Source organism: Mustelus asterias, unplaced genomic scaffold (genome assembly GCF_964213995.1).
Source record: "Mustelus asterias unplaced genomic scaffold, sMusAst1.hap1.1 HAP1_SCAFFOLD_1724, whole genome shotgun sequence".
NCBI classification, from domain to species: domain Eukaryota; kingdom Metazoa; phylum Chordata; class Chondrichthyes; order Carcharhiniformes; family Triakidae; genus Mustelus; species Mustelus asterias.
Window position 1 is genome coordinate 1 of NW_027591669.1, and position 26,434 is coordinate 26,434.

Here is a 26,434-nt window from a genome sequence, read left to right on the forward strand (position 1 = left end):
GGTTAGCACTGCTGCCTCACAGCGCCAGGGACCCGGGTTCGATTCCCGGCTCGGGTCACTGTCTGTGTGGAGTCTGCCCGTACATGGCAGATGGAGTACAATGTTGGTAAATGTGAGGTCATCCAGTTTGGTCGGAATAACAGCAAAATGGGCTGTTATTTAAATGGTAAAAAATTGCAGCATGCTGCTGTGCAGAGGGATCTGGGTGTCCTTGTGCAGGAATCTCAAGGAGTTGGTTTGCAGGTGCAGCAGGTAATTAAGAAGGCAAATGGAATTTTGTCCTTCATTGCGAGAGGGATGGAGTTTAAAAACAGCGAGGTTATGTTGCAGCTGTATAAGGTGCTGGTGAGGCCACACCTGGAGTACTGTGTACAGTTTTGGTCTCCTTACTTGAGAAAGGATATACTGGCACTGGAGGGGGTGCAGAGGAGATTCACTCGGTTGATTCCAGAGTTGAGAGGGTTGGCTTATGAGGAGAGACTGAGTAGACTAGGGCTATACTCATTGGAATTCAGAAGAATGAGGGGAGATCTTATAGAAACATATAAGATTATGAAGGGAATAGATAAGATAGAAGCAGGGAAGTTGTTTCCACTGGCAGGTGAAACTAGAACTCGGGGGCATGGCCTCAAAATAAGGGGGAGCAGATTTAGGACTGAGTTGAGGAGGAACTTCTTCACACAAAGGGTTGTGAATCTGTGGAATTCCCTGCCCAGTGAAGCAGTTGAGGCTACCTCATTGAATGTTTTTAAGGCAAGGATAGATAGATTTTTGAACAGTAAAGGAATTAAGGGTTATGGTGAGCGGGCGGGTAAGTGGAACTGAGTCCATGAAAAGATCAGCCATGATCTTATTGAATGGCGGAGCAGGCTCGAGGGGCCAGATGGCCGACTCCTGCTCCTAGTTCTTATGTTCTCCCCGTGTCTGCGTGGGTTTCCTCCGGGTGTTCCGGTTTCCTCCCACGCTCCAAAGATGTGCAGGTTAGGTGAGAGAGTATGTGTGTGCGCGAGTGAGGATTGGCCATGCTGAATTGCCCCTAGTGTCAGGGGGATCAGCAGGGTAAAGATGTGGGGTTACGGGGATAGGGTCTGGGTGGGATTGTGGTCGGTGCAGACTCGATGGGCCGAATGGCCTCCTTCTGCACTGTAAGGATTCTATGATCCACTGAGGGAGAATTTAGCACGGCCAATGCACCCTAACCAGCATGTCTTTCGGACTGTGGGAGGAAACCGGAGCACCCGGAGGAAACCCACGCAGACACGGGGAGAATGTGCAGACTCCACACAGTGACCCGAGCCGGGAATCGAACCCGGGTCCCTGACGCTGTGAGGCAGCAGCGCTAACCACTGTGCCAACCACCTAGAAAGGGGGTTGGGGAGGAAACTGGGTCCACCTCTTGGTGTCATGAATTCGCTCAACTGTCCCAAGTTCAAATATATCGGGATGAGACGGGAAGAGGTCTTGCCAGGATTTGAACCGGGGACTCTGGCTTACTAAGCGAGTGTGCTAACCTCTACGCCACAGGGCCAATGTGGCGACCAGAACTACACACAATACCCCTGTTGTGGCCTCACCACTGTTCAAACGCTCAAACCTTTTATAGAACATAGAACAGTACAGCACAGAACAGGCCCTTCGGCCCACGATGTCGTGCCGAGCTTTATCTGAAACCAAGATCAAGCTATCCCACTCCCTATCATCCTGGTGTGCTCCATGTGCCTATCCAATAACCGCTTAAATGTTCCTAAAGTGTCTGACTCCACTATCACTGCAGGCAGTCCATTCCACACCCCAACCACTCTCTGCGTGAAGAACCTACCTCTGATATCCTTCCTGTATCTCCCACCACGAACCCTAGAGTTATGCCCCCTTGTAATAGCTCCATCCACCCGAGGAAATAGTCTTTGAACGTTCACTCTATCTATCCCCTTCATCATTTTATAAACCTCTATTAAGTCTCCCCTCAGCCTCCTCCGCTCCAGAGAGAACAGCCCTAGCTCCCTCAACCTTTCCTCATAAGACCTACCCTCCAAACCAGGCAGCATCCTGGTAAATCTCCTCTGCACTCTTTCCAGCGCTTCCACATCCTTCTAATAGTGAGGTGACCAGAACTGCACACAATATTCCAAATGTGGTCTCACCAAGGTCCTGTACAGTTGCAGCATAACTATTTTATTATGAACCATTTTAACAATCTTAACTTTATGAAGGCCGTACACTTCCAAAGGATTGTGTCAAGACAGGGCCACTCAGAAGATACAGAGTACTGCCTGTACCCAACCAATCTGGTATTAGCAGAACAAAATGTCAAACTTCAGCTGTGAATGCACAACTGTGTAGAACTATCAGTTTCTGCTCAGCGACTCTGCGCTGTCGTGTGTCGCGAAGGCTGCCTTGGAGAACGCTTACCCGAGCAGAAACTGATAGCCAAGTTCCGCACACACGAGGACGGCCTCAACCGGGATATTGGGTTCATGTCACACTATTTGTAACCCCCACAGTTGCCTGGACCTGCAGAGTTTCACTGGCTGTCTTGTCTGGAGACAATACACATCTTTTTAGCCTGTCTTGATGCTCTCTCCACTCACGTTGTTTTGTTTCTTAAAGACTTGATTAGTTGTAAGTATTCGCATTCCAACCATTATTCATGTAAATTGAGTCTGTGTCTTTATATGCTCTGTTTGTGAACAGAATTCCCACTCACCTGAAGAAGGGGCTTAGAGCTCCGAAAGCTTGTGTGGCTTTTGCTACCAAATAAACCTGTTGGACTTTAACCTGGTGTTGTTAAACTTCTTACAATGCACAACTGGGCAGCACTCGCTACACAAACCCCGATAGTGACACTAACATATTTGAGACCATCATTCACACTCACAATGTCATCACTTACACTTGCTAGAAGGTTCATGTATGACGCAGAGTTTGGGTTTCGCCTCAGCTCCGGATCTCATTGCAACCTTGGTTCAAACGGGGACAAAAGAGCTGAACTCCCGAGGTGAGGTGAGAGTGACGGTCCTTCACATCAAGGCCGCATTGTACCAAGGAGCCCTAGGAAGGCATGGCATAAGGCGGCTCGGTGGTCAGCGCTGCTGCCTCACAGCGCCAGGGACCTGGGTTCAATTCCCGGCTTGGGTCACTGTGTGGAGTTTGCACATTCTCCCCGTGTCTGCGTGGGTTTCCTCCGGGTGCTCCGGTTTCCTCCCACAGTCTGAAAGACGTGCTGGTTGGGGGAATTGGCCGTGCTAAATTGCCCCTCAGTGTGACCCGAACAAGTGCCGGACTGTGACGACGAGGGGATTTTCGCAGTAACTTCATTGCAGTGTTAACGTAAGCTGACTTGTGATACTAATAAATAAACATTAAAATGCAACAAGACCTGGAATATCCAGGCTCGGGCGGACAAGTGGCAGTAACATTCGTGCCACACGGGTGCCGGGCACTGACCATCACCAACATCCCTGATTCCTGAAAGTTGGCACCCATGTTGATAGGGTTGTTAAGAAGGCGTACGGTGTGTTAGCTTTTATTGGGAGAGGGATTGAGTTTCGGAGCCAGGAGGTCATGCTGCAACTGTACAAAACTCTGGTGCGGCCGCACTTGGAGTATTGCGTACAGTTCTGGTCGCCGCATGATAGGAAGGATGTGGAAGTGTTGGAAAGGGTGCAGAGGAGATTTACCAGGATGTTGCCTGGTATGGTGGGAAAATTGTATGAGGAAAGGCTGAGGGGCTTGAGGTTGTTTTCGTTAGAGAGAAGAAGGTTAAGAGGTGACTTAATAGAGGGATACAAGAAGATCAGAGGATTAGATAGGGTGGATAGTGAGAGCCTTTTTCCTCGGATGGTGTTGGCTAGCACGAGGGGACATAGCTTTAAATTGAGGGGTGATAGATATAGGACAGATGTTAGAGGTAGGTTCTTTACTCAGAGAGTAGTAAGGGCGTGGAATGCCCTGCCTGCAGCAGTGGTGGACTCGTCAACATTAAGAGCATTCAAATGGTTATTGGATAAACATATGGATGATATTGGAATAGTGTAGATTAGAGGGGCTTTAGATTGGTTTCACTGGTCGGCGCAACATCGAGGGCCGAAGGGCCTGTACTGCGCTGTAATGTTCTATGTAACAAGAGACACTCTAACCATCCCCTCTTGACATTCAATGGCATTCCCATCGCTGAATCCCCTCTCCCACTCTCAACATCCTGGGAGTTACCACTGACCAGAAACTGAACTGGACCCAGCCGTATAAACACAGCGGCTCCCAGAGCAGGTCAGAGGCTGGGAATCCTGCGGAGAGGAACTCACCTCCTGACTCCCCCTCCAAAGCCATCTGCAAGTCAGAGTCTTTTCTCCTTTGGATGTTCTCCAAAGTTTAGCCAGAGAATGTTTCGAAATGGACTGTTCTAAGTTACCAATGATGGCAATCATGCAGAAAATACAAGTTAATTCCCAAGGAGTCACTCCGGTAAATTAACCTGTTTGTGTAAAAAGAGGTCTGGGCACATTCCACGCTTCAAATGAAAGATGACAAACACTTCCTGAAACCATATTTGCTCACACAGAAAACAGGAATGGATATGTGGGTTGCACAATACTTACACCTGTTTCCAATTCACAAAGAGGAAATGTGTTCTTTCCTGGACTGGCGTCCCAGATGGAGGGAGTATCAACATCCTGGGAGTTACCACTGACCAGAAACTGAACTGGACCCAGCCGTATAAACACAGTGGCTCCCAGAGCAGGTCAGAGGCTGGGAATCCTGCGGAGAGTAACTCACCTCCTGACTCCCCCCAAAGCCTGTCCACCATCTACAAGGACACAGTCGGGAGTGTGATGGAACACTCTCCACTCGCCTGGATGGGTGCGGCTCCCAACAACACTCGAGAAGCTCAACACCATCCAGGACAAATCAGCCCCGCCCGATCGACACGCTAACCACAAACACTCACTCCCTCCACCCCCGACGCACAGTGACAGCCGTGTGTACCATCTACAAGATGCACCGCAGCGACTCACCAAGGTTCCTTAGGCAGCACCTTCCAAACCCACCACCTCTACCATCTAGAAGGACAAGGGCAGCAGATACCTGGGAACACCCCCACCTGGAGGCTCCCCTCCGAGTCACTCACCATCCCGACTGGGAAATATATCAGCTGTTCCTTCACTGTCGCTGGGTCAAAATCCTGGAACTCCCTCCCTAACAGCACTGTGGGTGTACCTACACCACACGGGGACTGACTGATGTCCAATAACAATCCTGGAACTCCCTCCCTAACAGCACTGTGGGTGCACCTACACCACACGTGACTGACTGATGTCCAATAACAATCCTGGAACCCCCTCCCTAACAGCACTGTGGGTGTACCTACACCACACGGGACTGACTGATGTCCAATAACAATCCTGGAACTCCCTCCCTAACAGCACTGTGGGTGTACCTACACCACACGGGGACTGACTGATGTCCAATAACAATCCTGGAACCCCCTCCCTAACAGCACTGTGGGTGTACCTACACCACACGAACTGACTGATGTCCAATAACAATCCTGGAACTCCCTCCCTAACAGCACTGTGGGTGTACCTACACCACACGGACTGACTGATGTCCAATAACAATCCTGGAACTCCCTCCCTAACAGCACGGTGGGTGTACCTACACCACACGGGGACTGACTGATGTCCAATAACAATCCTGGAACTCCCTCCCTAACAGCACTGTGGGTGGACCTACACCACAGGGACGGCAGCGGGTTGAAGAAGGCGGCTCACCCACCACCTTCTCAAGGGGTAATTAGGGATGGAGAATCAATGTGGTCCAGTCAGTGATGAATACGGCCCACGAATGAATACAAAAGTGAAGCCCATCCAACTGGGCCTCCAACTCTGCACTGGGCTCTGGAATACCCTGGCGATAAGCGGGCAGATGGGGATCCCAGAACCTTGACAACCTGACCAACAGCCGAGCGTCTGCTGGTTCCCCCGAACTTGCCCCTTCTTCCCCCACCGTCCTGTGCCCCTTCCCACTGCCAGGCCCTCCTCCTGCCCCCCGCTGCTGCCAATCCCGGCAGACCCGGAGCGCCCCACCTTCCGCACGCCCCCGGAATTCCCGGGAAAAGGTCAAGGACTCACATGCCGAGGAAACGGGTTCCCATGGTGCCGACATGATCGAAGAGGAAGCCGCAGGGAAGAGTCACAAAGTTGTTCACGAAGGAGCCCAGGGTGAAGATCAGAGCAAAGCGTTCGTCCTGACGATCGCAGGATACTGAGAGCGAGAGAGAGAGAGTGAGAGAGAAATCCTTACAACGCACTCCCTCAGCACTGACCCTCTGACAGTGCAGCACTCCCTCAGCACTGACCCTCTGACAGTGCGGCACTCCCTCAGCACTGACCCTCTGACAGTGCGGCACTCCCTCAGCACTGACCCTCTGACAGTGCGGCACTCCCTCAGCACTGACCCTCTGACAGTGCGGCACTCCCTCAGCACTGACCCTCTGACAGTGCGGCACTCCCTCAGCACTGACCCTCTGACAGTGCGGCACTCCCTCAGTACTGACCCTCTGACAGTGCGGCACTCCCTCAGTACTGACCCTCTGACAGTGCGGCACTCCCTCAGCACTGACCCTCTGACAGTGCAGCACTCCCTCAGCACTGACCCTCTGACAGTGCAGCACTCCCTCAGCACTGACCCTCTGACAGTGCGGCACTCCCTCAGCACTGACCCTCTGACAGTGCGGCACTCCCTCAGCACTGACCCTCTGACAGTGCGGCACTCCCTCAGCACTGACCCTCTGACAGTGCGGCACTCCCTCAGCACTGACCCTCTGACAGTGCGGCACTCCCTCAGCACTGACCCTCTGACAGTGCGGCGCTCCCTCAGCACTGACCCTCTGACAGTGCGGCACTCCCTCAGCACTGACCCTCTGACAGTGCGGCACTCCCTCAGCACTGACCCTCTGACAGTGCGGCACTCCCTCAGCACTGACCCTCTGACAGTGCGGCACTCCCTCAGCACTGACCCTCTGACAGTGCAGCACTCCCTCAGCACTGACCCTCTGACAGTGTGGCACTCCCTCAGTACTGACCCTCTGACAGTGCGGCACTCCCTCAGCACTGACCCTCTGACAGTGCGGCACTCCCTCAGCACTGACCCTCTGACAGTGTGGCACTCCCTCAGTACTGACCCTCTGACAGTGCAGCACTCCCTCAGCACTGACCCTCTGACAGTGTGGCACTCCCTCAGTACTGACCCTCTGACAGTGCGGCACTCCCTCAGCACTGACCCTCTGACAGTGCGGCACTCCCTCAGCACTGACCCTCTGACAGTGCGCACTCTGTCCCTCTCTCTCCTCCCCACTCTCTGCTACCTCCTTCTGCTCTTGCACAGCGCAGTGACAGCTGCCATCCTCTCTCTGCCCCTGCTGTTGACTGAGAGGGCTGCTCCCTCTCGCCCGCTCTTGCCACACACACACACACACACTCACGGGTCCCGTTCTCCGTGCCGTAGTGGATGGTGTTGTTTGGTGGAATGCAGAGGTCCGAAAAATAATTCTCCTTCTTCAGGATGAAGACGAGTGAAGCCCAGCCGAAGATTACCCCCGCGAAGCCTATGCACTCAAACAGGCCGCTGGCAAAGGTCAAGTATCTCTTCATTCTCTCAAAGGTCTCCATGCCCCGACTTTCCAAATTCCCTTCAATATCCTGGGATGCTCCGGTTCCTGTATTGGAAAGAAAGGTGAGAGAGGTTTTGTGTTTGTTCCTTTGAACTCATCCGTGGGACATGGGTGTCGCTGGCTGGGCCCAGCATTTATTGCCCATCCCTATTTGCCCTTGGAGGGCAGTTGAGAGTCAACCACATTGCTGTGGCTCTGGAGTCACGTGTAGGCCAGACCGGGTAAGGACGGCAGACTTCCTTCCCTAAAGGGAACCAGATGGGTTTTTCCGACAATGGGTCATCAGTAGATTTTTAATTCCAGATATTTTAAAATTTAATTCAAATTCCACCATCTGCCGTGGCGGGATTCGAACCCGGGTCCCCAGAACATCAGCTGAGTTTCTGGATTAATAATCTGGCGATAATCCCACTCGGCCATCGCCTCCCCATGTCTGATTCGACGCGGGTGAGTGGTTGTGAGTGTGACTCTACGCGGGTGAGTGTGTGAGTGTGACTCTACGCGGGTGAGTGTGTGAGTGTGACTCTACACGGGTGAGTGTGTGAGTGTGACTCTATGCGGGTGAGTGTGTGAGTGTGATGCTACGCGGGGGAGTGAGTGAGTGTGACTCTACACGGGTGAGTGTGACTCTACGCGGGTGAGTGTGTGAGTGTGACTCTACGCGGGTGAGTGTGTGAGTGTGACTCTACACGGTGAGTGTGTGAGTGTGACTCTACGCGGGTTAGTGTGTGAGTGTGACTCTACGCGGGTGAGTGTGTGAGTGTGACTCTACGCGGGTGAGTGTGTGAGTGTGACTCTACGCGGGTGAGTATGTGAGTGTGACTCTACACGGTGAGTGTGTGAGTGTGACTTTACGCGGGTTAGTGTGTGAGTGTGACTCTACGCGGGTGAGTGTGTGAGTGTGACTCTACGCGGGTGAGTGTGACTCTACGCGGGGAGTGAGTGAGTGTGACTTTACGCGGGTGAGTGTGTGAGTGTGACTCTACACGGTGAGTGTGTGAGTGTGACTCTACGCGGGTTAGTGTGTGAGTGTGACTCTACGCGGGTTAGTGTGTGAGTGTGACTCTACGCGGGTGAGTGTGTGAGTGTGACTCTACACGGGTGAGTGTGTGAGTGTGACTCTATGCGGGTGAGTGTGTGAGTGTGATGCTACGCGGGGGAGTGAGTGAGTGTGACTCTACACGGGTGAGTGTGACTCTACACGGGTGAGTGTGTGAGTGTGACTCTACGCGGGTGAGTGTGTGATTGTGACTCTACACGGTGAGTGTGTGAGTGTGACTCTACGCGGGTTAGTGTATGAGTGTGACTCTACGCGGGGAGTGAGTGAGTGTGACTCTACGCGGGTGAGTGTGTGAGTGTGACTCTACACGTGAGTGTGACAAGGGAACGAGAGGCTGAGAGTGGGAGACAGGGAGAATGTGTGCTCCTGTTTCACCACCAGCGGGGATTCCTGTGAGAGTGTGTGAGTGTGACTCTACACGGTGAGTGTGTGAGTGTGACTTTACGCGGGTTAGTGTGTGAGTGTGACTCTACGCGGGTGAGTGTGTGAGTGTGACTCTACGCGGGTGAGTGTGTGAGTGTGACTCTACGCGGGGAGTGAGTGAGTGTGACTTTACGCGGGTGAGTGTGTGAGTGTGACTCTACGCGGGTTAGTGTGTGAGTGTGACTCTACACGGGTTAGTGTGTGAGTGTGACTCTACGCGGGTGAGTGTGTGAGTGTGACTCTACACGGGTTAGTGTGTGAGTGTTACTCTACGCGGGTGAGTGTGTGAGTGTGACTCTACGCGGGTTAGTGTGTGAGTGTGACTCTACGCGGGTGAGTGTGTGAGTGTGACTCTACACGGGTTAGTGTGTGAGTGTTACTCTACGCGGGTGAGTGTGTGAGTGTGACTCTACGCGGGTTAGTGTGTGAGTGTGACTCTACGCGGGTTAGTGTGTGAGTGTGACTCTACACGGGCGCACACACATGCTGTGGATTAAAGGAAGAAGTTTGGCTGCGGGTTTCCGAACACCACTGTTAATTTTTAACAGCTCATAATCTGTTCCCTGCCGTGTAACGAGCATCAGGTCCCTGTGTGCTGAGCTGCTTATCTTCAAAGCAAAATCTGTGTAAATTGTAAATAAGAAGGTGTCAGTGAAGCAATAACAGAGGGAAAACCGCTGGAGAGTCGCCAGAACAACAGGAGATTGTGCTTTGCGTGAGTGTGACAAGGGAACGAGAGACTGAGAGTGGGAGACAGGGAGAATGTGTGCTCCTGTTTCAACACCAGCGGGGATTCCTGTGAGAGTGTGTTAGTGTGTCCCTCTGTGAGTGTCCGAGGGTGTCTTACTGTGTGTGTGTGTCCCTGTGTGTGTGTGTGAGTGTGTGTCCCTGTGTGTGTGAGTGTGTGTCCCTGTGTGTGTGAGTGCGTGTCCCTGTGTGTGTGATTGTGTGTGAGTGTGTCCCTCTGTGTGTGTGATTGTGTGTGTGTGTGAGTGTGTGTCCCTGTGTGTGTGTGATTGTGTGTGTGTGTGTGTCCCTGTGTGTGTGTGTAAGTGTGTGAGTGTGTCCCTCTGTGTGTGTGATTGTGTGTGTGTGTGTGTCCCTGTGTGTGTGTGTAAGTGTGTGAGTGTGTCCCTCTGTGTGTGTGATTGTGTGTGTGTGTGTGTCCCTGTGTGTGTGTGTAAGTGTGTGAGTGTGTCCCTCTGTGTGTGTGATTGTGTGTGTGTGTGTGTCCCTGTGTGTGTGTGTGAGTGTGTGTCCCTGTGTGTGTGTGTGAGTGTGTGTCCCTGTGTGTGTATGTGTGTGTGCGCGCGTCCCTGTGTGAGCGCGTCCCTGTGTGTGCGTGTCCCTGTGTGTGAGTGTGTGTGTCCCTGTGTGTGAGTGTGTGTCCCTGTGTCTGTATGTATGTCCCTGTGTGTGTGTGTCTGTCCCTCTGTGTCTGCGTCCCTCTGTGTGACAGGGTAGTTGTTCTGGGGGACTTTAACTTTACAAATATTGACTGGAAAAGCTATAGTTCAAGTACTTTAGATGGGTCAGTTTCTGTCCAGTGTGTGGAGGAAGGCTTCCTGACGCAGTATGTAGATAGACCAACAAGAGGCGAGGCCACATTGGATTTGGTACTGGGTAATGAACCAGGCCACGTGTTAGATTTGGAGGTAGGGGAGCACTTTGGTGACAGTGACCACAATTCGATTACGTTTACCTTAGCAATGGAAAAGGATAGGTATATACCAAAGGGCAAGAGTTATAGCTGGGGGAAAGGAAATTATGATGCGATTAGGCGAGATTTAGCTGGCATAGGTTGGGGAAGGAAACTGCAGGGGATGGGCACAATTGTAATGTGGAACTTGTTCAAGGAACAGCTACTACGCGTCCTTGATAAATATGTACCTGTCAGGCAGGGAGGAAGCAGACGTGTGAGGGAACCGGGGTTTACTAAGGAGGTTGAATCTCTTGTGAAGAGGAAGAAGGAGACTTATGTGAAGATGAGACGTGAAGGCTCAGTTAGGGAGCTTGAGAGTTACAAGTTAGCCAGGAAGGACCTAAAGAAAGAGTTAAGAAGAGCCAGGAGGGGACATGAGAAGTCTTTGGCGGGTAGGATCAAGGAAAACCCTAAAGCTTTCTATAGGTATGTCAGGAGTAAAAGAATGACTAGGGTAAGATTAGGGCCAGTCAAGGACAGGAGTGGGAAGTTGTGCGTGGAGTCTGAAGAGATAGGAGAGGAACTAAATGAATATTTTTCGTCGGTATTCACACTGGAGAGGGACAGTGTTGTTGAGGGGAGTACTGAGATGCAGGCTGTTGGACTGGACAGGATTGATGTTCATAAGGAGGAGCTGTTAGCAATTCTGGAAAGGGTAAAAATAGATAAGTCCCCTGGGCCGGATGGGATTTATCCTAGGATTCTCTGGGAGGCTAGAGAGGAGATTGCAGAGCCTTTGGCTTTGATCTTTGTGTCGTCATTGTCTACAGGAACAGTAAGAAGTTTAACAACACCAGGTTAAAGTCCAACAGGTTTATTTGGTAGCAAAAGCCACACAAGCTTTCGGAGCTCTAAGAGCTCTTAGAGCTCCGAAAGCTTGTGTGGCTTTTGCTACCAAATAAACCTGTTGGACTTTAACCTGGTGTTGTTAAACTTCTTACTGTGTTTACCCCAGTCCAACGCTGGCATCTCCACATACAGGAACAGTGCCAGAAGACTGGAGGATAACAAATGTTGTCCCCTTGTTCAAGAAGGGGAGTAGGGACAACCCTGGTAATTATAGACCGGTGAGCCTTACTTCTGTTGTGGGCAAAGTATTGGAAAGGATTATAAGAGATAGGATTTATAATCACCTGGAAAGGAATAATTTGATTAGGGATAGTCAGCACGGTTTTGTGAAGGGTAGGTCGTGCCTCACAAACCTTATTGAGTTCTTTGAGAAGAGATGGATGAGGGTAAAGCGGTTGATGTGGTGTATATGGACTTCAGCAAAGTGTTTGATAAGGTTCCCCATGGTAAGCTTTTGCAGAAAATACGGACACATGGGATTGAGGGTGATTTAGTGGTTTGGATCAGGAATTGGCTAGCTGTAAGAAAACAGAGGGTCGTGGTTGATGGGAAATATTCATCCTGGAGTTCAGTTACTAGTGGTGTACCGCAAGGATCTGTTTTGGGGCCACTGCTGTTTGTCATTTTTATTAATGACCTGAGGGCGTGGAAGGATGGATTAGTAAATTTGCGGATGACACTAAAGTCGGTGGAGTTGTAGACAGTGCGGAGGGAAGTGGCAGGTTACAGTGGGACATAGAACATAAGAACATAAGAAATAGGAGCAGGAGTAGGCCATCTAGCCCCTCGAGCCTGCCCCGCCATTCAATAAGATCATGGCTGATCTGACGTGGATCAGTACCACTTACCCGCCTGATCCCCATAACCCTTAATTCCCTTACCGATCAGGAATCCATCCATCCGCGCTTTAAACATATTCAGCAAGGTAGCCTCCACCACCTCAGTGGGCAGAGAATTCCAGAGATTCACCACCCTCTGGGAGAAGAAGTTCCTCCTCAACTCTGTCTTAAACCGACCCCCCTTTATTTTGAGGCTGTGTCCTCTAGTTTTAACTTCCTTACTAAGTGGAAAGAATCTCTCCGCCTCCACCCTATCCAGCCCCCGCATTATCTTATAAGTCTCCATAAGATCCCCCCTCATCCTTCTAAACTCCAACGAGTACAAACCCAATCTCCTCAGCCTCTCCTCATAATCCAAACCCCTCATCTCCGGTATCAACCTGGTGAACCTTCTCTGCACTCCCTCCAATGCCAATATATCCTTCCTCATATAAGGGGACCAATACTGCACACAGTATTCCAGCTGCGGCCTCACCAATGCCCTGTACAGGTGCATCAAGACATCCCTGCTTTTATATTCTATCCCCCTCGCAATATAGGCCAACATCCCATTTGCCTTCTTGATCACCTGTTGTACCTGCAGACTGGGCTTTTGCGTCTCATGCACAAGGATCCCCAGGTCCCTTTGCACGGTAGCATGTTTTAATTTGTTTCCATTGAGATAGTAATCCCATTTGTTATTATTTCCTCCAAAGTGTATAACCTCGCATTTATCAACGTTATACTCCATTTGCCATATCCTCGCCCACTCACTCAGCCTGTCCAAATCTCTCTGCAGATCTTCTCCGTCCTCCACACGATTCACTTTTCCACTTATCTTTGTGTCGTCTGCAAACTTCGTTACCCTACACTCCGTCCCCTCCTCCAGATCATCTATATAAATGGTAAACAGTTGCGGCCCGAGTACCGATCCCTGCGGCACGCCACTAGTTACCTTCCTCCAACCGGAAAAACACCCATTTATTCCGACTCTTTGCTTCCTGTCGGATAGCCAGTCCCCAATCCACTTTAACACACTACCCCCAACTCCGTGTGCCCTAATCTTCTTCAGCAGCCTTTTATGGGGCACCTTATCAAACGCCTTTTGGAAATCCAAAAACACCGCATCCACCGGTTCTCCTCCATCAACCACCCTAGTCACATCTTCATAAAAATCCAACATGTTCATCAAGCATGACTTTCCCCTCATGAATCCATGCTGCGTCTGATTGATCGAACCATTTCTATCCAGATGCCCTGCTATCTCCTCCTTAATAATGGATTCCAGCATTTTCCCTACTACAGACGTTAAGCTGACCGGCCTATAGTTACCCGCCTTTTGTCTCCTTCCTTTTTTAAACAGCGGCGTAACATTAGCCGTTTTCCAATCAACCGGCACTACCCCAGAATGCAACGAGTTTTGATAAATAATCACTAACGCATCCACTATTACCTCTGACATTTCTTTCAATACCCTGGGATGCATTCCATCCGGACCCGGGGACTTATCCACCTTCAGTCCCATTAGTCTACCCAGCACTGCCTCTCTGGTAACATTAATCGTATTAAGTATTTCTCCTGCTGCCAACCCTCTATCGTTAATATTTGGCATACTATTTGTGTCCTCCACCGTGAAGACCGACACAAAAAACTTATTTAAAGACTCAGCCATATCCTCATTTCCCACTATTAACTCCCCCCTCTCGTCCTCCAAGGGTCCAACATTCACTCTAGCCACTCTATTCCTTTTTATATATTTATAAAAACTTTTACTATCATTTTTTATATTAATTGCTAGCCTAGCTTCATAGTCTATCCTTCCTTTCTTTATCGCATAGATAAGCTGCAGAGCTGGGCTGAGAGGTGGCAAATGGAGTTTAATACAGAAAAGTGTGAAGTGATTCACTTTGGAAGGAGTAACGGGAATACAGAGTACTGGGCTAATGGTAAGATACTTGGTAGTGTGGATGAACAGAGGGATCTGGGTGTCCATGTGCATAGATCCCTGAAAGTTGGCACCCAGGTTGATAGGGTTGTTAAGAAGGCGTACGGAGTGTTAGCTTTTATTGGTAGAGGGATTGAGTTTCGGAGCCAGGAGGTCATGCTGCAACTGTACAAAACTCTGGTGCGGCCGCACTTGGAGTATTGCGTACAGTTCTGGTCACCGCATTATAGGAAGGATGTGGAAGTGTTGGAAAGGGTGCAGAGGAGATTTACCAGGATGTTGCCTGGTATGGTGGGAAAATCGTATGAGGAAAGGCTGAGGGGCTTGAGGTTGTTTTCGTTAGAGAGAAGAAGGTTAAGAGGTGACTTAATAGAGGCATACAAGATGATCAGAGGATTAGATAGGGTGGACAGTGAGAGACTTTTTCCTCGGATGGTGATGGCTAGCACGAAGGGACGTAGCTTTAAATTGAGGGGTGAGAGATATAGGACGGATGTTAGAGGCAGGTTCTTTACTCAGAGAGTAGTAAGGGTGTGGAATGCCCTGCCTGCAGCAGTAGTGGACTCGTCAACATTAAGAGCATTTAAATGGTCATTGGATAAACATATGGATGATATTGGAATAGTGTAGATTAGAGGGGCTTTAGATTGGTTTCACTGGTCGGCGCAACATCGAGGGCCGAAGGGCCTGTACTGCGCTGTAATGTTCTGTGTTCTATGTGTGCGCGCGTCCCTCCGTGTGTGCGTCCCTGTGTGAGTGTGTCCCTGTGTGTGCGTCCCTGTGTGTGTGTGTGTCCTGTGTGTGTCCCTGTGTGAGTGTCCCTGTGTGTGAGTGTGTCCTGTGTGTGTCCCTGTGTGAGTGTCCCTGTGTGTGTGTGTCCCTGTGTGAGTGTGTCCCTGTGTGTGTGTCCCTGTGTGTGTGTGTGTCCCTGTGTGTGTGTCCCTGTGTGTGTGTGTCCCTGTGTGTGTGTCCCTGTGTGAGTGTGTCCCTGTGTGTGTGTGTGTGTGTGTGTGTGTCCCTGTGTGTGTGTGTGTCCCTGTGTGTGTGTCCCTGTGTGTGTGTGTCCCTGTGTGAGTGTGTCCCTGTGTGAGTGTGTCCCTGTGTGTGTGTCCCTGTGTGAGTGTGTGTCTCTGTGTGTGTGTCCCTGTGTGTGAGTGTGTGTGTCCCTGTGAGTGAGTGTGTGTCCCTGTGTGTGTGTCCCTGTGTGTGAGTGTGTGTCTCTGTGTGTGTGTCCCTGTGTGTGTGTCCCTGTGTGTGAGTGTGTGTCTCTGTGTGTGTGTCCCTGTGTGTGAGTGTGTGTCTCTGTGTGTGTGTCCCTGTGTGTGAGTGTGTGTCCCTGTGTGTATGTCCCTGTGTGTGTGTAAGTGTCCATGTGTGTGTGCGTCCGCCTGTGTGTGTGTGTGTGTGTCCCTGTGTGTGAGTGTGTGTCCCTGTGTGTGAGTGTGTGTCCCTGTGTGTGCGTCCCTGTGTGTGTGTCCCTGTGTGTGAGTGTGTGTCCCTGTGTGTGCGTCCCTGTGTGTGTGTCCCTGTGTGTGAGTGTGTGTCCCTGTGTGTGTCCCTGTGTGTGTGTCCCTGTGAGTGTGTCCCTGTGTGTGAGTGTGTCCCTGTGTGTGTGTCACTGTGTGTGTCCCTGTGTGTGAGTGTGTCTCTGTGTGTGTGTCCCTGTGTGTGTGTAAGTGTCCATGTGTGTGTGCGTCCCCCTGTGTGTGAGTGTGTCCCTGTGTGTGCGCCCCTGTGTGTGTGTCCCTGTGTGTGTGTGTGTCTCTGTGTGTGTGTCCCTGTGTGTGAGTGTGTCCCTGTGTGTGTGTCACTGTGAGTGTGTCCCTGTGTGTGAGTGTGTGTCCCTGTGTGTGAGTGTGTGTCCCTGTGTGTGTGTCACTGTGAGTGTGTCCCTGTGTGTGAGTGTGTCCCTGTGTGTGCGTCCCTGTGTGTGTGTCCCTGTGTGTGAGTGTGTGTCCCTGTGTGTGCGTCCCTGTGTGTGTGTCCCTGTGTGTGAGTGTGTGTCTCTGTGTTTGCGTCCCTGTGTGTGTGTCCCTGTGTGTGAGTGTGTGTCCCTGTGTGTATGTCCCTGTGTGTGTGTAAGTGTCCATGTGTGTGTGCGTCCCCCTGTGTGTTTGTGTGTGTGTGTGTCCCTGTGTGTGAGTGTGTGTCCCTGTGTGTGTGTCCCTGTGTCTGTGTCCCTGTGTGTGCGTAAGTGTCCATGTGTGTGTACGTCCCCATGTGTGTGTGTGTCCCTGTGTGAGTGTGTCCCTGTGTGTGTCCCTGTGTGTGAGTGTGTGTCTCTGTGTCTGTGTCCCTGTGTGTGTGTGTGTGTGTCCCTGTGTGTGTGTGTGTGTGTGTGTCCCTGTGTGTGTGTGTCCCTGTGTGTGTGTGAGTGTCCCTGTGTGTGTGTGTGTCCCTGTGTGTGTGTGTGTGTGTGTGAGTGTCCCTGTGTGGGTGTGTGTGTCCCTGTGTGTGTGTGTCCCTGTGTGTGTCCCTGTGTGTGTGTGTGTCTGTGTGTGTGTGTCCCTGTGTGTGTGTGTCCCTATGAGAGTCTGTGTGTCACTGCGTGTGTGTGGGTGTGTGTGTGAGTGTCCCTGTGTGTGTGTGTCCCTGTGTGTGTGTGTCCCTATGAGAGTCTGTGTGTCACTGCGTGTGTGTGAGTGTGTGTGTGTGTGTCCCTGTGTGTGTGTGTGTCCCAGTGTGTGTGTGTGTGTCCCAGTGTGTGTGTGTGTGTGTCCCTGTGTGTGTGTGTGTCCCTGTGTGTGTGTGTGTGTGTGTCCCTGTGTGTGTGTGTGTCCCTGTGTGTGTGTGTGTGTCCCAGTGTGTGTGCGTGTGTGTGTCCCTGTGTGTGTGTGTGTCCGTGTGTGTGTGTGTCCCCCTGTGTGTGTGTGTGTGTCCCTGTGTGTGTGTGTGTGTCCCAGTGTGTGTGTGTGTGTGTGTCCCTGTGTGTGTGTGTGTCCCTGTGTGTGTGTGTGTGTGTGTGTCCCTGTGTGTGTGTCCCTGTGTGTGTGTGTGTGTGTCCCTGTGTGTGTGTGTGTCCCTGTGTGTGTGTGTGTGTGTGTGTGTCCCAGTGTGTGTGTGTGTGTCCCTGTGTGTGTGTGTGTCCCTGTGTGTGTGTGTGTGTGTCCCAGTGTGTGTGTGTGTGTGTGTCCCTGTGTGTGTGTGTGTCCCCCTGTGTGTGTGTGTGTCCCAGTGTGTGTGTGTGTGTCCCAGTGTGTGTGTGTGTGTCCCTGTGTGTGTGTGTGTGTGTGTGTGTGTGTCCCAGTGTGTGTGTGTCCCAGTGTGTGTGTGTGTGTCCCTGTGTGTGTGTGTGTGTGTCCCTGTGTGTGTGTGTGTGTGTGTGTCCCTGTGTGTGTGTGTGTGTCCCTGTGTGTGTGTGTGTGCGTGTGTCCCAGTGTGTGTGTGTGTCCCTGTGTGTGTGTCCCTGTGTGTGTGTGTGTGTGTGTGTGTCCCAGTGTGTGTGTGTGTGTGTGTGTGTCCCAGTGTGTGTGTGTGTGTGTGTGTGTCCCAGTGTGTGTGTGTGTGTCCCAGTGTGTGTGTGTGTGTGTCCCTGTGTGTGTGTGTGTGTGTCCCAGTGTGTGTGTGTGTGTCCCTATGTGTGTGTGTGTGTGTCCCAGTGTGTGTGTGTGTGTGTCCCTGTGTGTGTGTGTGTGTGTCCCTGTGTGTGTGTGTGTGTCCCAGTGTGTGTGTGTGTGTGTGTGTCCCTGTGTGTGTGTGTGTGTGTGTGTCCCTGTGTGTGTGTGTGTGTGTCCCAGTGTGTGTGTGTGTGTGTCTCTGTGTGTGTGTGTGTGTCCCAGTGTGTGTGTCTGTGTGTGTGTCCCTGTGTGTGTGTGTCCTAGTGTGGGTGTGTGTGTCCCTGTGTGTGTGTGTGTGTGTGTCCCAGTGTGTGTGTCCCTGTGTGTGTGTGTCCCAGTGTGGGTGTGTGTGTCCCTGTGTGCGTGTGTGTGTGTCCCAGTGTGTGTGTCTGTGTGTGTGTCCCTGTGTGTGTGTGTCCCAGTGTGGGTGTGTGTGTGTCCCAGTGTGTGTGTGTGTCCCTGTGTGTGTGTGTGTGAGTGTGTGTGTGTGTGTGTGTCCCTGTGTGTGTGTGTGTGTGTCCCTGTGTGTGTGTGTGTGTGTCCCTGTGTGTGTCCCTGTGTGTGTGTGTGTGTGTGTGTGTGGCCCTGCCTACTTCTGACTGTTAATGTTCTCAAACCCTCGCTGCCACAGTGACCTGATGAGTGCCTCAGTTGCTGTGAGGCTGCAGGCGGTGCTGAGGCAGTGTTAGTCAGCAGAATACGGAGATAGCAACAGCACGGACTGGGAGATGGCCATCTGTCCTGGCATAGAGCGGGGGAGAGCCCGAGGGGCTGACAATAGGAGGGAGAGGGGAGCTGGAGATAGCGTGGGAGGAGCGGGAGAGGGGGGGAGGGGAGAGAGAGAGGATTACACAGCAGCAGCGACAGATCAATGGAAAACAGCAGGCAAAGCATTGCAATCTCTGCATCGGAACTGGTTCCCTAACAACATAACCCAATCAACACCCGACAGGACAAACATACCAAGTGGTGGGAGCGGAGCCAGGGAGCCCCAGACAATGAGCTCCTTGTCCTGTCCCTCAGCACTGAGGCCTTACGGATGTGTCCCGACCAGCACACACTGCGGAGAGCGAGGATCTTCACTGTCTCTCAGTCCTGCCACAGTGCAAGGCCAAATTTCAGATCCACCTCATTCCCACCCCCCCCCCCCCACCCCTCCCCCCGCGGCCTCCCGCACCGTTCCAGCACTGGTCAAACCAGACGGGGGGACGTTCTGGAGGCTGGGGAGATCAGACCAGCGAGTGGGAGAGGGGACGGCAGTGACTAACACAGGGCCACAGCAAACACAGCACAGATAGCAACAGAGGGAGATCACAATACTGACCCTCTGACAGTGCGGCACTCCCTCAGCACTGACCCTCTGACAGTGCAGCGCTCCCTCAGCACTGACCCTCTGACAGTGCGGCACTCCCTCAGCACTGACCCTCTGACAGTGCGGCGCTCCCTCAGCACTGACCCTCTGACAGTGCGGCGCTCCCTCAGCACTGACCCTCTGACAGTGCGGCGCTCCCTCAGCACTGACCCTCTGACAGTGCGGCACTCCCTCAGCACTGACCCTCTGACAGTGCGGCACTCCCTCAGCACTGACCCTCTGACAGTGCGGCGCTCCCTCAGCACTGACCCTCTGACAGTGCGGCACTCCCTCAGCACTGACCCTCTGACAGTGCGGCGGTCCCTCAGCACTGACCCTCTGACAGTGCGGCACTCCCTCAGTACTGACCCTCTGACAGTGCGGCGCTCCCTCAGCACTGACCCTCTGACAGTGCGGCACTCCCTCAGCACTGACCCTCTGACAGTGCGGCGGTCCCTCGGCACTGACCCTCTGACAGTGCGGCGGTCCCTCAGCACTGACCCTCTGACAGTGCGGCGCTCCCTCAGCACTGACCCTCTGACAGTGCGGCACTCCCTCAGCACTGACCCTCTGACAGTGCGGCGGTCCCTCGGCACTGACCCTCTGACAGTGCGGCACTCCCTCAGTACTGACCTTCTGACCGTGCGGCACTCCCTCGGCACTGACCCTCTGACAGTGCAGCACTCCCTCAGCACTGACCCTCTGACAGTGCGGCACTCCCTCAGCACTGACCCTCTGACAGTGCAGCACTCCCTCAGCACTGACCCTCTGACAGTGCAGCACTCCCTCAGCACTGACCCTCTGACAGTGCAGCACTCCCTCAGCACTGACCCTCTGACAGTGCGGCGCTCCCTCAGTACTGACTCTCTGACAGTTCTCTGAAGTCTTGCATATTTACAGGGATTGGGCAGACGCTCAGCAGAAAATGAGCTGACATTTGGAACTAACTAACTTCCAGGAATCATTTCCCTTCCCAGAAGAGACAGACTGAGAATCAAATCTGGAGCAGGAACCCTGGCTGATTTCCCCTGTAAGAGTTTTAACAACACCAGGTTAAAGTCTAACAGGTTTATTTGGTAGCAAATACCATTAGCTTTCGGAGCGCGGCTCCTTCGTCAGATGGAGTGGAAATCTGCTCTCAAACAGGGCACAGAGACACAGAAATCGAGTTACAGAATACTGATTAGAATGCGAATCTCTACAGCCAGCCAGGTCTTAAAGATACAGACAATGTGAGTGGAGGGAGCATTAAGCACAGGTTAAAGAGGTGTGTATTGTCTCCAGACAGGACAGCCAGTGAGATTCTGCAAGTCCAGGGGGAAAGCTGTGGGGGTCACGGATAGTGTGACAGAAATCCAACATCCCGGTTTAGGCCGTCCTCATGTGTGCGGAACTTGGCTATCAGTTTCTGCTCAGCGACTCTGCGCTGTCGTGTGTCGTGAAGGCCGCCTTGGAGAACGCTTACCCGAAGATCAGAGGCTGAATGCCCGTGACTGCGTGACTTACCAAATAAACCTGTTGGACTTTAACCTGGTGTTGTTAAAGCTCTTACTGTGTTCACCCCAGTCCAACGCCGGCATCTCCACATCATGATTTCCCCTGGACAGTGAGGAAGGTTATCTCCAATTGCAACGGGATCGTGATCAATTGGGCCAGTGGGCTGACGAATGGCAGATGGAGTTTAATTTAGATAAATGTGAGGTGATGCATTTTGGTAGATTGAACCAGGGCAGGATATTACTCAGTTAATGGTAGGGCGTTGGGGAGAGTTACAGAACAAAGAGATCTCGGGGTACAGGTTCATAGCTCCTTGAAAGTGGAGTCACAGGTGGACAGAGTGGTGAAGAAGGCATTCGGCATGCTTGGTTTCATTGGTCAGAACATTGAATACAGGAGTTGGGACGTCTTGTTGAAGTTGTACAAGACATTGGTAAGGCCACACTTGGAATACTGTGTACAGTTCTGGTCACCCTATTATAGAAAGGATATTATTAAACTAGAAAGAGTGCAGAAAAGATTTACTAGGACGCTACCGGGACTTGATGGATTGAGTTATAAGGAGAGGCTGGATAGACTGGGACTTTTCTCTCTGGAGCGTAGGAGGCTGAGGGGTGACCTTATAGAGGTCTATAAAATAATGAGGGGCACAGATCAGCTAGATAGTCAATATCTTTTCCCAAAGGTCGGGGAGTCCAAAACTAGAGGGCATAGGTTTAAGGTGAGAGGGGAGAGATACAAAAGTGTCCAGAGGGGCAATTTTTTCACACAGAGGGTGGTGAGTGTCTGGAACAAGCTGCCAGAGGCAGTAGTAGAGGCGGGTACAATTTGGTATTTTAAAAAGCGTTTAGACAGTTACATGGGTACGATGGGTATAGAGGGATATGGGCCAAATGCGGGAAATTGGGATTAGCTTAGGGATTTAAAAAAAGGGTGGCATGGACAAGTTGGGCTGTAAACCTCTGTGACTCTATGACACTGACCCTCTGACAGTGTGGCACTCCCTCAGCACTGACCCTCTGACAGTGCGGCACTCCCTCAGCACTGACCCTCTGACAGTGCGGCACTCCCTCAGCACTGACCCTCTGACAGTGCGGCACTCCCTCAGCACTGACCCTCTGACAGTGCGGCACTCCCTCAGTACTGACCCTCTGACAGTGCGGCACTCCCTCAGCACTGACCCTCTGACAGTGCGGCACTCCCTCAGTACTGACCCTCTGACAGTGCGGCACTCTCTCAGCACTGACCCTCTGACAGTGCGGCACTCCCTCAGTACTGACCCTCTGACAGTGCGGCACTCCCTCAGCACTGACCCTCTGACAGTGCAGCACTCCCTCAGCACTGACCCTCTGACAGTGCGGCACTCCCTCAGCACTGACCCTCTGACAGTGCGGCACTCACTCAGCACTGACCCTCTGACAGTGCGGCACTCACTCAGCACTGACCCTCTGACAGTGCAGCACTCCCTCAGCACTGACCCTCTGACAGTGCGGCACTCCCTCAGCACTGACCCTCTGACAGTGCAGCACTCCCTCAGCACTGACCCTCTGACAGTGCGGCACTCCCTCAGTACTGACCCTCTGACAGTGCGGCACTCCCTCAGCACTGACCCCCTGACAGTGCGGCACTCCCTCAGCACTGACCCTCTGACAGTGCGGCACTCCCTCAGCACTGACCCTCTGACAGTGCGGCACTCCCTCAGCACTGACCCTCTGACAGTGCGGCAGTCCCTCAGCACTGACCCTCTGACAGTGCGGCACTCCCTCAGCACTTACCCTCTGACAGTGCGGCACTCCCTCACCACTGACCCTCTGACAGTGCGGCACTCCCTCAGCACTGACCCCCTGACAGTGCGGCACTCCCTCAGCACTGACTCTCTGACAGTGCGGCACTCCCTCAGCACTGACTCTCTGACAGTGCGGCACTCCCTCAGCACTGACCCTCTGACAGTTCTCTGCAGTATTGCATATTTACAGGGATTGGGCAGACACTCAGCAGAAAATGAGCTGACATTTGGAACTAACTAACTGCCAGGAATCATTTCCCTTCCGTATCTGATCGAAGACAGAGGGTGGTGGTGGATGGAAAATTTTCGGACTGGAGGCAGGTTGCTAGCGGAGTGCCGCAGGGATCGGTGCTTGGTCCTCTGCTCTTTGTGATTTTTATTAATGACTTAGAGGAGGGGGCTGAAGGGTGGATCAGTAAATTTGCTGATGACACCAAGATTGGTGGAGTAGTGGATGAGGTGGAGGGCTGTTGTAGGCTGCAAAGAGACATAGATAGGATGCAAAGCTGGGCTGAAAAATGGCAAATGGAGTTTAACCCTGATAAATGTGAGGTGATTCATTTTGGTAGGACTAATTTAAATGTGGATTACAGGGTCAAAGGTAGGGTTCTGAAGACTGTGGAGGAACAGAGAGATCTTGGGGTCTATATCCACAGATCTCTAAAGGTTGCCACTCAAGTGGATAGAGCTGTGAAGAAGGCCTATAGTGTGTTAGCTTTTATTAACAGGGGGTTGGAGTTTAAGAGCCGTGGGGTTATGCTGCAACTGTACAGGACCTTGGTGAGACCGCATTTGGAATATTGTGTGCAGTTCTGGTCACCTCACTATAAGAAGGATGTGGAAGCGCTGGAAAGAGTGCAGAGGAGATTTACCAGGATGCTGCCTGGTTTGGAGTGTCGGTCTTATGAGGAAAGGTTGAGGGAGCTAGGGCTGTTCTCTCTGGAGCGGAGGAGGCTGAGGGGAGACTTAATAGAGGTTTATAAAATGATGAAAGGGATAGATAGAGTGAACGTTCAAAGACTATTTCCTTGGGTGGATGGAGCTATTACAAGGGGGCATAACTATAGGGTTCATGGTGGGAGATATAGGAAGGATATCAGAGGTAGGTTCTTCACGCAGAGAGTTGTTGGGGTGTGGAATGGACTGCCTGCAGTGATAGTGGAGTCAGACACTTTAGGAACATTTAAGCGGTTATTGGATAGGCACATGGAGCACACCAGGATGGTAGGGAGTGGGATAGCTTGATCTTGGTTTCAGATGAAGGTCGGCACAACATCGTGGGCCGAAGGGCCTGTTCTGTGCTGTAATGTTCTATGTTCTATGTTCTAAGAGACAGACTGAGAATCAAATCTGGATCAGGATCCCTGGCTGATTTCCCCTCTCTCTCTAACCCAGGGATCACTGGACAGTGATCGGGAGCAGGAACCCTGGCTGATTTCCCCTCTCTCTCTAACCCAGGGATCACTGGACAGGGATCAGGAGCAGGAACCCTGGATGATTTCCCCTCTCTCTCTAACCCAGGGATCACTGGACAGGGATCAGGAGCAGGAACCCTGGCTGATTCCCCCCCTCTCTCTCTCTCTCTAACCCAGGGATCACTGGACAGGGATCAGGAGCAGGACCCTGGCTGATTTCCCCCCTCTCTCTAACCCAGGGATCACTGGACAGGGATCAGGAGCAGGACCCTGGCTGATTCCCCCCCTCTCTCTCTCTCTAACCCAGGGATCACTGGACAGGGATCAGGAGCAGGAACCCTGGCTGATTTCCCCTCTCTCTCTCTAACCCAGGGATCACTGGACAGGGATCAGGAGCAGGAACCCTGGCTGATTTCCCCTCTCTCTCTCTCTCTAACCCAGGGATCACTGGACAGTGATCAGGAGCAGGAACCCTGGCTGATTTCCCCTCTCTCTAACCCAGGTATCACTGGACAGTGATCAGGAGCAGGAATCCTGGCTGATTTCCTCTCTCTCTCTAACCCAGGGATCACTGGACAGGGATCGGGAGCAGGAACCCTGGCTGATTTCCCCTCTCTCTCTCTAACCCAGGGATCACTGGACAGGGATCAGGAGCAGGAACCCTGGCTGATTTCCCCTCTCTCTCTAACCCAGGGATCACTGGACAGGGATCAGGAGCAGGAACCCTGGCTGATTCCCCCTCTCTCTCTAACCCAGGGATCACTGGACAGGGATCAGGAGCAGGAACCCTGGCTGATTCCCCCTCTCTCTCTAACCCAGGGATCACTGGACAGGGATCAGGAGCAGGAACCCTGGCTGATTTCCCCTCTCTCTCTCTCTCTAACCCAGGGATCACTGGACAGGGATCAGGAGCAGGAACCCTGGCTGATTTCCCCTCTCTCTCTAACCCAGGGGTCACTGGACAGGGATCAGGAGCAGGAACCCTGGCTGATTTCCCCTCTCTCTCTAACCCAGGGGTCACTGGACAGGGATCGGGAGCAGGAACCCTGGCTGATTCCCCCTCTTTTTGTCCCGGTTGCCCCTGTGCTATTCCTGTGTGAGTGGGGTTTTGATCGTCACAGTTGGTTGAGATCGTCTAACTGAGTGCAGGGCATGTCTCATGCCTAGGCCTGTCCTGCCCTGTGTAACTGTTACTGAGGGAGGGAAGATGATAGGGGGATAGAGACAGAGAGAGGGAGAGAGAAAGAGATAGAGAGGGAGACGGGGAGAGAGAGGGAGAGAGAAAGTCAGAGAGGGAGAGAGCAAGAGACAGAGTGGGAGAGGGAGACAGGGAGAGAGAGAGACAGAGAGAGAGACAGAGAGAGAGAGAAAGAGACAGATAAAGAGGGAGACAGGGAGAGAGAAAGTCAGAGAGGGAGAGAGACAGGGAGTCAGGAGAGAGAGGCACAGAGACAGAGGGAGAGAGATAAGGAGAGGGAGAGGCAGAGACATGGAGAGACTGAGAGCGACACAGACGGAGGGAGAGACACAGAAGGAGAGAGAACGAGAGAGCAAGAGACAGAGAGAGAGCAAGAGACAGAGAGAGAGAGAGACAGAGAGAGGGACAGAGAGGGAGAGAGACAGAGAGGGAGAGAGACAGAGAGAGAGACAGGGAGAGAGAGACAGAGAGAGAGAGAGACAGACAGAGAGACACAGAGAGAGAGAGAGAGACAGACAGAGAGACACAGAGAGAGAGAGAGAGAGAGAGAGGGAGATACAGAGAATGAGACAGAGAGAGAAATGAAGGAGTGTGATCCGGACCCGCCGTGAGGAGCAGAGTCTGTGCCACCACTGAAACACAACAGAAACACAACAGCAGCCAAGTGTGGGCATGGGATTGGAGGTGGGAGGGAATTACCTGTGCCGATGAGAGATCCAGTCTGTAATCGCGTGCTCTCCTCCAGACAGACTCTGTCAGTATGGATCACAGATCACATGGAGTGGAAAAGTCAAATTTCAAGTTCCATCTGCGTCGGAAGCCAAGAGCCAATGACAGAGGCTGGAGAGGGAAACGTAGCAAGCAGATTGACAGGAGTGAAACCACAGTCAGCACTTCCTGTACTGAATCATCACCCCCCACTCTCTCTGTGTCCCTGTGTGAAACCCTCCCCTTCATCACCACTCTCTCTCTCTGTGTCCCTGTGTGAAACCCTCCCCTTCATCACCACTCTCTCTCTCTGTGTCCCTGTGTGAAACCCTCCCCTTCATCACCACTCTCTCTCTCTGTGTCCCTGTGTAAAACCCTCCCCTTCATCACCACTCTCTCTCTGTGTCCCTGTGTAAAACCCTCCCCTTCATCACCACTCTCTCTCTGTGTCCCTGT

The 26,434-nt window shown here is 52.3% G+C and overlaps 1 protein-coding gene across 1 annotated transcript; it reads right to left on the bottom strand.

The window, feature by feature from the left end:
• Window positions 1-6,128: 6,128 nt before the first annotated feature.
• Window positions 6,129-26,101, bottom strand: LOC144488624 (equilibrative nucleobase transporter 1-like; the record flags this gene model as incomplete). The annotated part of the gene is made up of 3 exons (XM_078206688.1): window positions 25,970-26,101; window positions 7,481-7,714; window positions 6,129-6,261 (listed from the first exon to the last, which is right to left on the bottom strand). Coding segments are annotated over exons 2-3 (320 nt in total), but the record flags the coding sequence as incomplete, so codon positions are not given.
• Window positions 26,102-26,434: the final 333 nt, after the last annotated feature.